Source organism: Rattus norvegicus, chromosome 2 (assembly GCF_021556685.1).
Source record: "Rattus norvegicus strain SHRSP/BbbUtx chromosome 2, alternate assembly SHRSP_T2T, whole genome shotgun sequence".
NCBI lineage: Eukaryota > Metazoa > Chordata > Mammalia > Rodentia > Muridae > Rattus > Rattus norvegicus.
Genome location: NC_141535.1, coordinates 188064623 through 188076424, shown reverse-complemented (window position 1 = coordinate 188076424; position 11802 = coordinate 188064623). Strand labels below are relative to the sequence as shown.

Here is an 11802-nt window from a genome sequence, read left to right as displayed (position 1 = left end):
GCAGGGTCCAGTGCTTGCTTCAGGGTCTGTCTATACAGGCCCCAGACCTAACTTTACATTTAGTGATCAATATGTGCCACCAGTGCTGACTGTGATCATCTTTCCCAGCCAGTCCCTATTTACCAATGAGGACTCTGAAGATCTGAGATGAAGGAACCAGCCTAAGCCTACCCAAGCCATGGGCAGAAGAACTGGGCTGGATCCCAATTTCTGCACCCATCTGTTAAAGGCCAGCATGGCTGCAGATGAGAAGCGGGGACCATAGACAGTGAGTCCAGATCTAGGAACACAAAGATTTGGGGATGGAACGCAGCCAGAAGCTGAGGAATTACTTTACATTATCTGCCTTGTTTGTGTGTTTGTTGTTACCAACATTGAAACATGCTCCAGACACACCAGTCCTCCACCAGATCTGCCGCTGTCTGAACTCGTCCCATGTCTCCATGCAACAGCCCCTATGTCAACCCCTCTGCTTGAGTTCCCTTTCCCACGGGGAGTCTTCAGGCCCCACGTGAGGCCGGAGTTTCTCTCTGCCAGGCACCTGTCTCTGGACAGTGAGTGTGGTTACTAATTTGCCTGTCAGCCTCCTGGTCTGTGGGTTCTGGGAGGGAACCACCACCGGATGCCTGCACTGGCAACCCATAGTAGCTTTTCCTTAACTCTATTCCAGAGTAAGGTCGTGGGGGAGGAAAGAAGCAAGGGACACTGGACTGGGATGAACAGCATGCTGGGAAATGCTTCAGAAGCTGTCTGGTGAGACTCTCCACAGTGAGTTCTGATCCCACCTAGAACGCTGACTTTGCCAGCCCCTCAGCTAATTCCTGAAGGCCTCCATGGCACTCCGTGACCAAAAGATGGTTTACCCATTCTGCCTCTTCCAAACTTCTGCAGCTCAGGGCTTCTGGTAGCAGTCTTGAGTCTATAGATTGATGTGTTGCATGAAGGTGATGCGACATGAGAATATAGTTTCCCACTTCTTCTCTAGTCCCATGGGCATACATATTTGTAAAGGGTCATCATACTCTTCCACAGACTATGAAGGGCAAGGAGAGCCACTCCACCATCACATATGCAGCCTCTTCAGTGGCCGCACTGACTGTTCAGGTCAGCAGGGTGTCCTATCACTCCAACATTGAGTTCTGGGGTTTCCCAGGTGGGACCAAAGCCCTGACAGTCACTAGAAGGGAAAGCCAATAATGGTGATCTGCTTGTCAAACAGATTCCTTTTTCTTTTCTTTTAGATTTATTTATTTAATGTATATGAGTACACTGCTGCTGTCTTCAGACACACCAGAAGAGGGCATCAGATCCTGTTACAGATGGTTGTGAGCCACCATGTGGTTGCTGGGCACTGAACTCAGGACCTCAGGAAGAGAAGTCAGGGCTCTTAACCGCTGAGCCATCTCTTCAGCCCTGTCAAACAGATTCTTAACAACGTCAAGTAAGTCTTGCTCGAGACACCTGCTACGTGCTGGCAAAAATCCACCCTGCTCACCCCTGGATAAACTCATATCCAGATTTAGATAATGAAGTCACAAAAATCTCTTCATGGCTAAAAGCATGCCTAGCCTCCACTCATCAAACTTGAAAATCCCATTCGAGTGCAAAGTAGGCCTAGACTATGCAGAGGCTGCCCAGTCAGCACTGAGCAACTCCTACCTGATCCCAGGAAGCAACACACCAATTTTCTGGGTTTGTTTTTCAGTCTCCAAACTGTTATTGAGGCCGGCCTCAAATTCATGAACCTCCTGTACGAACCTCCTGAGTGCTGGGATTACAAGTATAGCCACCATTATCTAGCTGGTCCTGCTGCCCTCCACTGAGAGGCTCAGTTGGTACTGTGCTAGCCTAGCCTATGTGAAACCCTGGGCTTGAGCGCTAGCACTGCCTACAACCATATGTGATTGTACTACCACAGTGAGAAAATACAATTGCTCTAATCCCAGAAGGAGCTAGAGGCCAGAAGGATAAGAAAGTCAAGGTCATTCAAGGTCATCCTTTACTAGGCTCACCTACGCTAAAGCTCTGGGATTGATTTCATTTTCTCGAGCTGCTTGTGGAAGCAGCATCTGCTCTGGGTAATGCTCCAAGCTGAGTCAGGCTTGGTGACAAACACAGCTCTCTTGTTTCCTCTTTAGTTTCCCATGGCCCTGCTAAGTAGGGAAAGGCCTCTGGGTTGTCCGAACAAGGTGACTGTGAATGTAAAAAGATAAGACGATAAATTCTCCTAATTCCATTTCTGCCTTGAAGATCTCTTCCCTGGGATCTGAGCTGATTTCATAGGACTAGGGCCAGATCCGCTAAGACATTTCAGCAAAAGTTTAGTCTAGCTGGTGAGTTCCTGCTGGTGTCATCAGCCATCATTAATACACACTATTGGGAACTGAGGCAAAGGAAATTTTGTTGGGAGATTCGGGAGTACATATCACAGTCTCTTCCCTTCTCAGTAACTATTTCTTCTTGGACCTTCCCTCAAGCCCCTCCCACCATCATGTGGGGATGGAGCTCAGGGCTGAGTGTGAAAACATTGCCAGTTGTCCAAAGGTACTTTAGGCTCGCTGTGCTGCACCAAGTCACAGCTAAGAGTGTGCAAACTATTTACTCCTCAGTCATGGACCAGTTCCAGGGTGATCTGGGATTTACCTAACGTTCCAGTGCAGGAGTCAGCAACTTCAGCGGACATACACGTATATGTGAGCTAAAGCCCTTGGGAGATCAGATCATGAGTGAGCCCCAGGCATCCAAGGTGGTTTTGAGTTTGCCTTGATCTAATTGAAAGAATGCCCTGGGCTTTCCCACTTAGAAAAAGAGTGTACACAGTTGAGAGGCTTTGGAGATTTTAAGGAGCTGGAAATTTTCAAAGTGTTCAATTTCTTAATGCCTTTAAAATTATACGGGTTTATATTGTGGCGTTAACACACACTTAAAGACAAACAAGAAGGAAAATGCTGTTTTAAACACATTTGTGTGTCACGGACAAGAAATCGATTGTGCTGGTTAGTTTTTGTTTTTCCTATTTGACACCTGGGAAGAGGGAACTTTGAGGAAATGCCTGTACAAGGTTGGCCAGTGGGCAAGTCTGTGAGGCATTTTTCTGATTAACAATTATTGATGGGGGAGAGACCAGTTCACTGTGGTTGGTGCCCTCCTAGGGCAGGTGGTCCTGAGTTAGAAAGCCACAGAGAGCAAGCCCGTAAGCAACATTCCTCCATGGTCAGCCTCTGTGTCAGTTCCTACTCTAGGTTCTCGCCCTGATTTCCTTTCTCTGTGGGCTGTGGTTAAGACAAGGAAGTCATGTAAACCCTTTCCTCCCCAAGCTGTGTTTGGTCATGGTGTTTTTTATCACAACCATAGACAGCAAACTAGGACACACATGTGTGCATATGTACATAAGCAGATAAAGAGAATCTGTGATTTTGAATCTGTGTCTTACTACATAGACCAGGCTAGTCCCAGCCTAGCATTCAACCATAGCAGCCTCTTGTAGCATCCCCCCCCCAGCCCTCAACCCCCACTAGACTGTGTTTTTAAAAGCATGAGAGTAAATATTTTATGGCCCTTTGATTTCTGTCACAATTTTTCAGCTTTGTACAAATGTCTCTGCAGACAGTTTGTGTGGACAGTGTGGGTGTAAGCTGCATCCTAGTAAGATTCTACTTACAGAGAGTCAAATGTATGACACATCAAAAAGAAGGCTGAGGCTGATGATATGATAAAAGGCAGGTAGGAATTTAATGACGAATAGCCCATATTGGTTGCTGAACACCAGGATGCTGTCCAAGGAACCATCCTTAAATAAAACAACCTGAAAACAGAGTTCTCACACACACGAGCACACTCACGGACTCTGGAACTCTTGGGATCATTAAACCACTACTTTAACGAACAGATGTAAAATCACACTAAAATGGGAAGTGGGCACAAACTTCAGGAATAGTGCAGATTGTCTATGAACATCATTTTCTTTTATAATTTTCCATTTACTTTTCACATATATGTACAGTCTCTAGACTGTAAAAGAGACCGAGTGGCTCAAAGGACGAACTACCCACCTCCTTCTGTCTCAGAACTAAGTCATTTAAGCTCATAAACGTCTTCAAGTTTCACTTACTAAAGACAGCAAATGAAGCCGGCTTTTGACCAAGTTCCCCAGGAAATAAATAGTACATAGACCTCCAACCCAGCAACCCGCTGGATCAAGGAATCTTTAACCTTTCGAGCATGAACCACAGTCACAAGCGTATCCTGAAAAAACGCTATTCTTCTAAGACTGAAGACAGGGAACGGCCACCTGGGCGATGGAATTTCATGTGATGCAGGCACATTCCCTGAAGAGGAGAAACAGAGTCACATTCTAAATACACCGTTCGAGCACACGTTGGTGGCTGGACAGTTTCTTCCGCTGAGGGCTTTGGCTCAGACAAGGAATAACACAGTAGCTGATTCGCTTATGCCCGGCATAGAAAGAACAAGAGAGAAGTCCTTGGGTTTCTACTGCCATCACTTCATGCCAGCTTGGCTATCCACAACCCACCAAACCCAATCCCTAAAGCTGCTGTTCTGTAAAACATTTGATAATGGCTATACCGTCTGTAATAATGGTGACAAAAGGCCAAAACAAAACAAAAAGCCGATCAAGTGGCTAAGAAATATATGAAGAATTAAAAGGTGAATTAGATTTCATTGGCACACACTTGAGAGAACTTGAAACAGGGAGGAGGTAGATGTGCATTTAAAATACATATTTAAAAAAAGCTGGTTGTGGTGGGGTCATGATGGGGTTCCCTGTAATCCCAGCACTCCAGAGGCAGAGGCAGGCGGAGCTCTGAGTCCAAGGCCAGCCTGGTCTACATAGTGAGTTCCAGGACAGCCAGGGGCTATATAAAGAAACCTTGGAGTGGGGGTGGGGAAGGGAGGGATGAGAGAATATTAAGATTGCCTACAAATTGGCTGTGCTGTTTTAAGTAGGTCTCATACACTGGGCATTCAGAGGGCAAGAGTCAGAATAAATAAGGGGCACAGAGTCTGCATGTGTAAATCTTCACTCATGAAAACTGGAAGGGAATTAGTGCTTTGCAAAACTACCCCTATTTCCAACTGTGAACAACAGGAAACAGATTATGTGGACAAAATCAGCAGGTAATATACAAAAGCCCAGATGTTCTCCAGATTTTTAGTGTTCTAAGAATGAAAAAAAAAATTAAAAAATAAAAAACAAAAATGCTTCCCTAGAGTCCCCAGAGAAGCTCATCACAAAGATACAAATCATCAAGTATAAATCACTAGCATTCACAGAAACTTGGCTAAAAGTGTAAAAACAATTGTATAGTTTCCCCACCCCACCTTCACCTGTGTCCGACAGTTCAAGATTCCCATGAACAATCTAGGGTAATAAATGTTAGTGAGGAAAACGTTACTGCCTGCCACGACGCTAACTTCTAAAGGCTAATCTAGGGGAGAGATTTTCGGAGTAGGTAACCCAAATCTATACAAGTCATTTGACTACAGTTCCCTACTTGGAATAGAGCACAGTGAGAACACTGGAATCAGGTGACAAAGGCCAGCTTTGTCAATAAGGACATCTTTGGTCCTTCTAGGCTTTAATTTTTCCATCAAGTGTAAGAATGCTCAGTCTTCTTGCTTTATTACATAAATCAGAGTACGTAAGCTATCCTAGGAACCGAGCTTGAGAACACAAAAGGTCAGGCTCCACCATTCATGGTCCTCAGCCTTTCTTTGAAAGGCTTGCCACACTCCTACCCCAGACTTTTCCCAAATCACAGTTTGCAATACTGATTTATCTCACACGCAAGTGAGAAACACTAACAGTCATTAAAAAGCATAAAGCACTCCGTTAAATACAAAAGTGCTATTTTGGCATCTCAGATAACTAGAAAACATTCACTGTTTGTGCTATTTGGCAATTTTGTGTTTCCACCTCTCCCTAACTGTGCACTCCACAAGTACATAGTGTCTGGTACATTGGGGGGCGGGGGGATCTTGTTTGGATCACATCCCTCGTTAATTTGTGGATAAGTTGGGGTTTGTAGGGTCAGGGCACACACATGCAAATGAAGGCATCCCATCCTGTGAACTGGGCTTTCCTGCTCTACACAAAGCCAGCAAAACTGAGCTAGCTGGTTGACTTTTGTGAACAGGTTTCTGAGGCAGACGTTGACAGTCTACTGTTCTCCTGAATCCTACTCTCCAAGTTGAACTGAGACCTGGCAGGCAGGTCCTGACTTACATTGCCCTTGGGGCCATTCCTAGGCACTCGGGACCCTATATGAAGCTTGAGTAGTTTCAGGAATTAGCGAAGAAACAGGTGTAGGAGTTCCTAAGAGATCTGAGAACCAATTTATGTGAATTTCTAAACTCAGTGTTTGCCCTGTGAAGTAACTGTGCAGTTTTTCTGCTCAGTTTCCCCTGGGTGTCTCAAAATAGCAGCTGAGGCTCATAGAAAGGGAACCTTTTCTATAGAGATGAAAAGGGTCGTACTAGAGCTGATGTGAGAGGTTTCAGGACAAACACAGGCTTACCACTCCCCGAAAGTGGGACAGCCTTATTTCTACCCGCGTTTTATTGTACCCCTGTAACTCTAATCAAATTACCTATCCCGGTTCTCACAAGCACGGCAGCCCAACCCTCTCTACAGTCCCAAATGCCTTTCCTCGGGGTCCTCCAAGCGTCTGCTCACCCAAGCTCTTCACTCCTTGCAGTGTGTATTTAAGTAAGCTCTCAAGTCAAGAACCTCTAAGAGTTACTTCGATGGTGGAGGTAGGCACCTCGAAATAACAACTCTTATTAACCGTCCCCTTGGGGGCCCCCAAACACCAAAAGGCTCCCCCAGATACTCTCAGACTGTCTTTCCCGCCCCTTCCCCGACATCTACAGATCAGTAGTCAGATGACTCCTACTGCCACCAGGTTCAGATGCCCGCCCTAGCATAAGTGCAACTTCTGGTGCTGCGCAAGGTGCGTCTTGTAGCGGAAGCCCTTGCCGCAGCCCGTGCACTTGTGAGGCTTGTTGCCGGTGTGGATGCGCCGGTGGCGGATGAGGTGGGAGCTCTGGATGAAGCTCTTGCCGCACTCGAGGCACGTGTAGGGCTTCTCGCCCGTGTGCGTGCGCTGGTGCTGCGTGAGCGTGGAGAAGTCGCTGAAGCGCTTCTCGCACTGGCCGCAGCTGAAGGGCTTCTCCCCGGTGTGCACGCGCAAGTGGTTAACCAGGTGCGAGTTGCGGCCGAAGCCCTTGCCACACTCCCGGCACACGTAGGGCCGCTCGCCCGAGTGCGTGCGCTTGTGCGTGAAGAGGTGCGAGCTCACGCTGAAGGTCTCGCCGCACTCGGAGCACATGTAGGGCTTCTCGCCCGTGTGCACGCGTTGGTGCTTCACCAGGTCCGAGCGCCAGCTGAAGCGCTTGCCGCACTCGCCGCAGCCGTGCGGCTTCTCGCCGGTGTGGATGCGCTGGTGGTTGGCTAGGTGCGAGCGGCGCACGAAACCCTTGCCGCACTCCCCGCACGCGAAGGGCCGCAGCGCCGCCGCCGCCGCCGCCGCAGAGCCCGCGCCGCCCGCCGCCGCGTGCGCGCGCCGGTGGCTGAGCAAGTGCGAACTGAGGCTGAAGGCTTCGCCGCACTCCGGGCACGGGTAGGGCTTCTCGCCCGTGTGCAGGCGCCGGTGCTTGAGCAGGTCGGCGCGCCAGCTGAAGCTCTTGCCGCAGTCGGCGCACAAGTTGGGCCGCTCGCCCGTGTGCAGCCGCAGGTGGTTGGTCAGGTAAGTGTTGCGGCTGAAGCCTTTGCCGCACTCGCCGCAGCGGAAGGGCTTCTCGCGAGGGGGCCGGGCCAACGTCGGCCCCGCCCCGAAGCCGCCGGACACGCCCATGCCCACGCCCATCATCCCCACCACTCCTCCGCACTCCCCAGCCAAACCGAAGGGCTCCAGGCTGGCCATGGCCGCGGCCTCCGCCAGGCGGTGGATGCGCTGGTGCTGTAGGAATGCGGCACCTGGGCTAAAGCTCTCCCCGCAGTCCGGACAGATGGTGGGCGCGTCCATGATGCTGGCCATGAGGCTGTCGAGTTCCCCGAGGTCCACGGCCATGGGGTGATGGAGCCGGTGGAAGCGGCGATAAGCAGGCTTGTCACCCCGGTGTCGACCGCCCAGGGAGAGGTGACGCCTCCAGGGAAGCACCGGAGTAGGCAAAGGCTCTTCCTTCTCTATCAAGCGGTTCTCCCCAGCGCTTTCCTCCTCTTCCTCTTCCTCCTCCTCTTCCTCTCCCTGGGGACTCCGGGTTATGCTATCAGATTCTGACAGTCCTGGGAACAGCGCCATGTCAGCCACACCAGGCTGGTCGTCCTCTTCCTCACGGAGGATAGCCCCTTCTTCCTCACTCAGCAGCCCCTCTGCAACAGACAAGTTGGCAATGGGGTCAACTAGACCTGCTGTGCAAAGGTAATGCTAAGGGAACAGCCAGCTCTACAAGGTGTGTGAGCCAAAGCAGTAATGCCCTTCCCCCAGCTTCCTTACCCCTACCTTTTACTCCAGCCTCTTCCCCACTAGTTTTCTCGGTAAGACTTAAGGACCAGTGTACTCTGCCCCAAGGCCAACTCTTCTGGCAGACCCCGCCTACTAGACAGCCCAGGCTCCGCTCAGCTGAATCGCCTGAAGCCTGAAAATGGCCGGTTTGTACCAGATGGAAAAGTGTAGGAAAATGGGGCAGGGGACATTCTCTGATTCATTCTCTCTCTCTCTCTCTCTCTCTCTCTCTCTCTCTCTCTCTCTCTCTCTCTCTCTCTCTCTCTCTCTCTCTCCTCTCTCTCCTCTTCCCCCCCCCCTCTACCATACTTTTTAAAGCTAGAGCCTCAAAACACAGAGCAGTAGATTCATAAGGTCCCAGACAGATTCTAAAACAAAAACAAAGACCATTTGGTCAATTTGGGAACAGCTTGAGAGCATGTCCAACCTTTGACATTGCAACACTGTTATCATCTACAAAGTTTGTGCTTGAGAAGCAGTCAAGTCTTAAGAAAAGAATCAGGAGAGCTTGTCTCTAAAGCACTGGTTCTCCTTCCTGATGCTGTGACCCTTTAATACAGTTCCTCATGTTGTCATGACCTCCAACCATAAAATTATTTCCCTTGCTACTTCATAACTGCAATTTTGCTACTGTCGTGAAGTATCATGTATATATCCGATGGTTTTCTGATGGTTTCAGGCAACCCCAGTGAACTGGTCATTAGACAAGCCCCGGGGGTCGAGACCCACAGATTGAGAACCACTGAGCTACACTAATGTACATGCATGAGAACCAAATTTTGATGCCCAGAACTTACAAAACGGGGGCACCTCTTCTTTTCTCCATCTTTTGTTCGCTGAGGAGGAGAGGTCACAAGGGTAGGGGAACAAACATGGGAGAACTAGGAAGTGACTGTGATGGGTACATGATGTGACATTCCAAAACAGTCAATAAAAATATTATGTGAGGGAAAACAGCCAAGTGGGGTGGCTCATGTTTGTAATTCTTAGGGAGGCAGAGAGGCAGCTCTCCCTGGGGCTTGCTGGTCTGCCAACCTAGCCGACTTTGGTGAGCTCTAGGACAACGAGACCCCATCTCAAAATTCAAGTTAGATGACTCCTAAGGAATAATGGCCAAGGATGATCTCTGACACACACAACAATCCACACATGCACACATGCACACACAATCCCAGGTTTTAATTACATTTATAATTGTGTGTTGGAGCATTCACTGCTGTTCTCAGTAGCAGGTTGCACACACCTGTGAGCAAACTGAACCCAGCATTAGTGACGGAGGGATGATAGGTAAGGGATGACAAGCAGCCAGAACAGGTAAGACCAAGTTAGAAGCTGACAGAAGACATATACCTGTTAGGCTGTGGTTGCTTCCTCCTCAAGCAGAGGGCTTTTGTTTACTGTGGAGGAGGAGAGGAGCAGGAAGTCTGGGACTGTCATAGGGAAAGGAGTGTAAGCACACACTCCTGGCTGGACAGGATTTCAGCTCTTTTTCTGTCCATGCTGTGAGTCCTGAACAGGACAAAGCAACCAATACCCAAGGACAGAAACAAGGAAGTGACCAGAGACCCAGAATTTGCTTTCAGGTCAGAAATAGCAAGGGTGGTAACCAGGAACTAGGGCACTTGGGTAATTAGCCTCATGAACACAGGTAGGTCACTTAACCACCAAATTTGAGTATCTGAAGACGAAAATGATGATTTAACTAGAAGTATCAATGTACTTCACCCAGCACTGTGCTAAGTCACTCTTGAAATCACACACACACACACACACACACACACACACACACGTATGTATATGTGTGTGTGTATGTATGTATGTATGTATGTATGTATATGTAAGAATGTGAATTTGTGTTTCAAGTACAGGTACCTGCAGCAATGAAGACATTGGGTCCCCTGGAACTCATTCCAGGTAGTTATGAGTGGAATGATATGGGTGCTTAGAACTGAACCCAGGTCTTCTGCAAGAGCAATATGCACCCTTAACCACTGAGCCATCTCTCCAGGCTCCTAAGTCACTGCTTAAATCCAAGGCATCATGTTACTCCCCCAACATCTGTGAGATGGGGCCCAGTATTGCCTGCCATCCCACTGTAATGTTGTTACAAGTGATCTGTAGCAAGGAGCAGCACACATGAGTGTCCCTTTACTTGTACTTACCAGCATGGCCTCAGCGGTGGTATTAAAGGAACGGATACTCATGGCACCAACATTAGGAAAGCCAAGTCAGTTGGGAATCCTTCTCAATGGCCTCCAGAGAGCCCGCCCCTAGGTCCCCAGGATACTGGCCCTGGTTATATGCCAGTGGAATCCAATGTAAATGTGAATTCACAACCTCAGAGGATACTCAAGTCTTCTCACCTGAACAGACAGTGGACACTATGTCCCTCTCTGGTGGGTCCCCTCTTAGGTCATCATCCTGTGGGTTGGAATCCAACTCCTGCTCCAGGTGGCCTCTCTCTTCTGTGTCCTGTGGATTAGAGCCCACTCCTCTTTCTTCTGGGTCTCCTTCTTGGTCCTCGGAGTTCTCAAAGTCTGAACCCATGCCTCTGTCTTCAGAAGACTGGTCTGCACACACCCCCAGATTATCTTCCTGTTCCATCCAGCAAGAGAGGGAGCAAGGAGGGAAGCAAGGTCCCTGCTCAGACAAAACACAGAGAAGGAAAGGTTCTATCAACCTGGACTCAAGCTTTTACTACATGTGGTGTTGATTTCTCCATCCAATAAAACATGTAGAGTTGCAAGTTCCAGCAACAAGTCAACTCACTCCCTGTCACAGGCACACTGAGGGTAAAATAAACAACAACGTAACTAACGTAGGGCATTTGGGTAGGTGAGGAACAATGGCCACATCCTGTGACCACATGCCACCACCCATGGGACCAAAACTAGATCAGTTCAGTCTATGAAGAAAATGTCTGAATATACATTTATGACTTAACATTGACGTAAACATTGCTCTTTTTGTTTGTCTGTTTCATTTTTACTTTAGTCCATGGTGCAGAGGGATTGAACCTATGACCGAAAGGACTACTGAGTTATATCTCCAGCTATTCAGTTATTATGTGGAAGCAAGGGCTTCCTAAGTTACCTTGAACTCACTCTGTAGCCCAGATAGGTCTTGAACTTTGTGCCTTCTGCCTCAGTCTCCTGAGTGGCTGGGATTCTAGATCTATGACATTTTTCCTGAACCTTTTGTGTTTATTGAGCTTCCTGACTCTGTGCTTGCCACTGACACATGGAACCACCGCAGACCATGCCTACCTGGTCAC

At 48.5% G+C, this 11802-nt stretch overlaps 1 protein-coding gene across 2 annotated transcripts in view; it reads right to left on the bottom strand.

The window, feature by feature from the left end:
* Positions 1-3708: 3708 nt before the first annotated feature.
* Zfp697 (zinc finger protein 697) overlaps positions 3709-11802 on the bottom strand; it is a 33012-nt gene continuing 24918 nt past the window's right edge. For both annotated transcript variants that reach the window (NM_001412549.1, XM_087619905.1), the window contains 2 exon segments: positions 3709-8395; positions 10892-11168. In NM_001412549.1, the coding sequence (NP_001399478.1) occupies positions 6942-8395; positions 10892-11132 (1695 nt within the window). In that variant the 5' untranslated portion in view covers positions 11133-11168 and the 3' untranslated portion in view covers positions 3709-6941.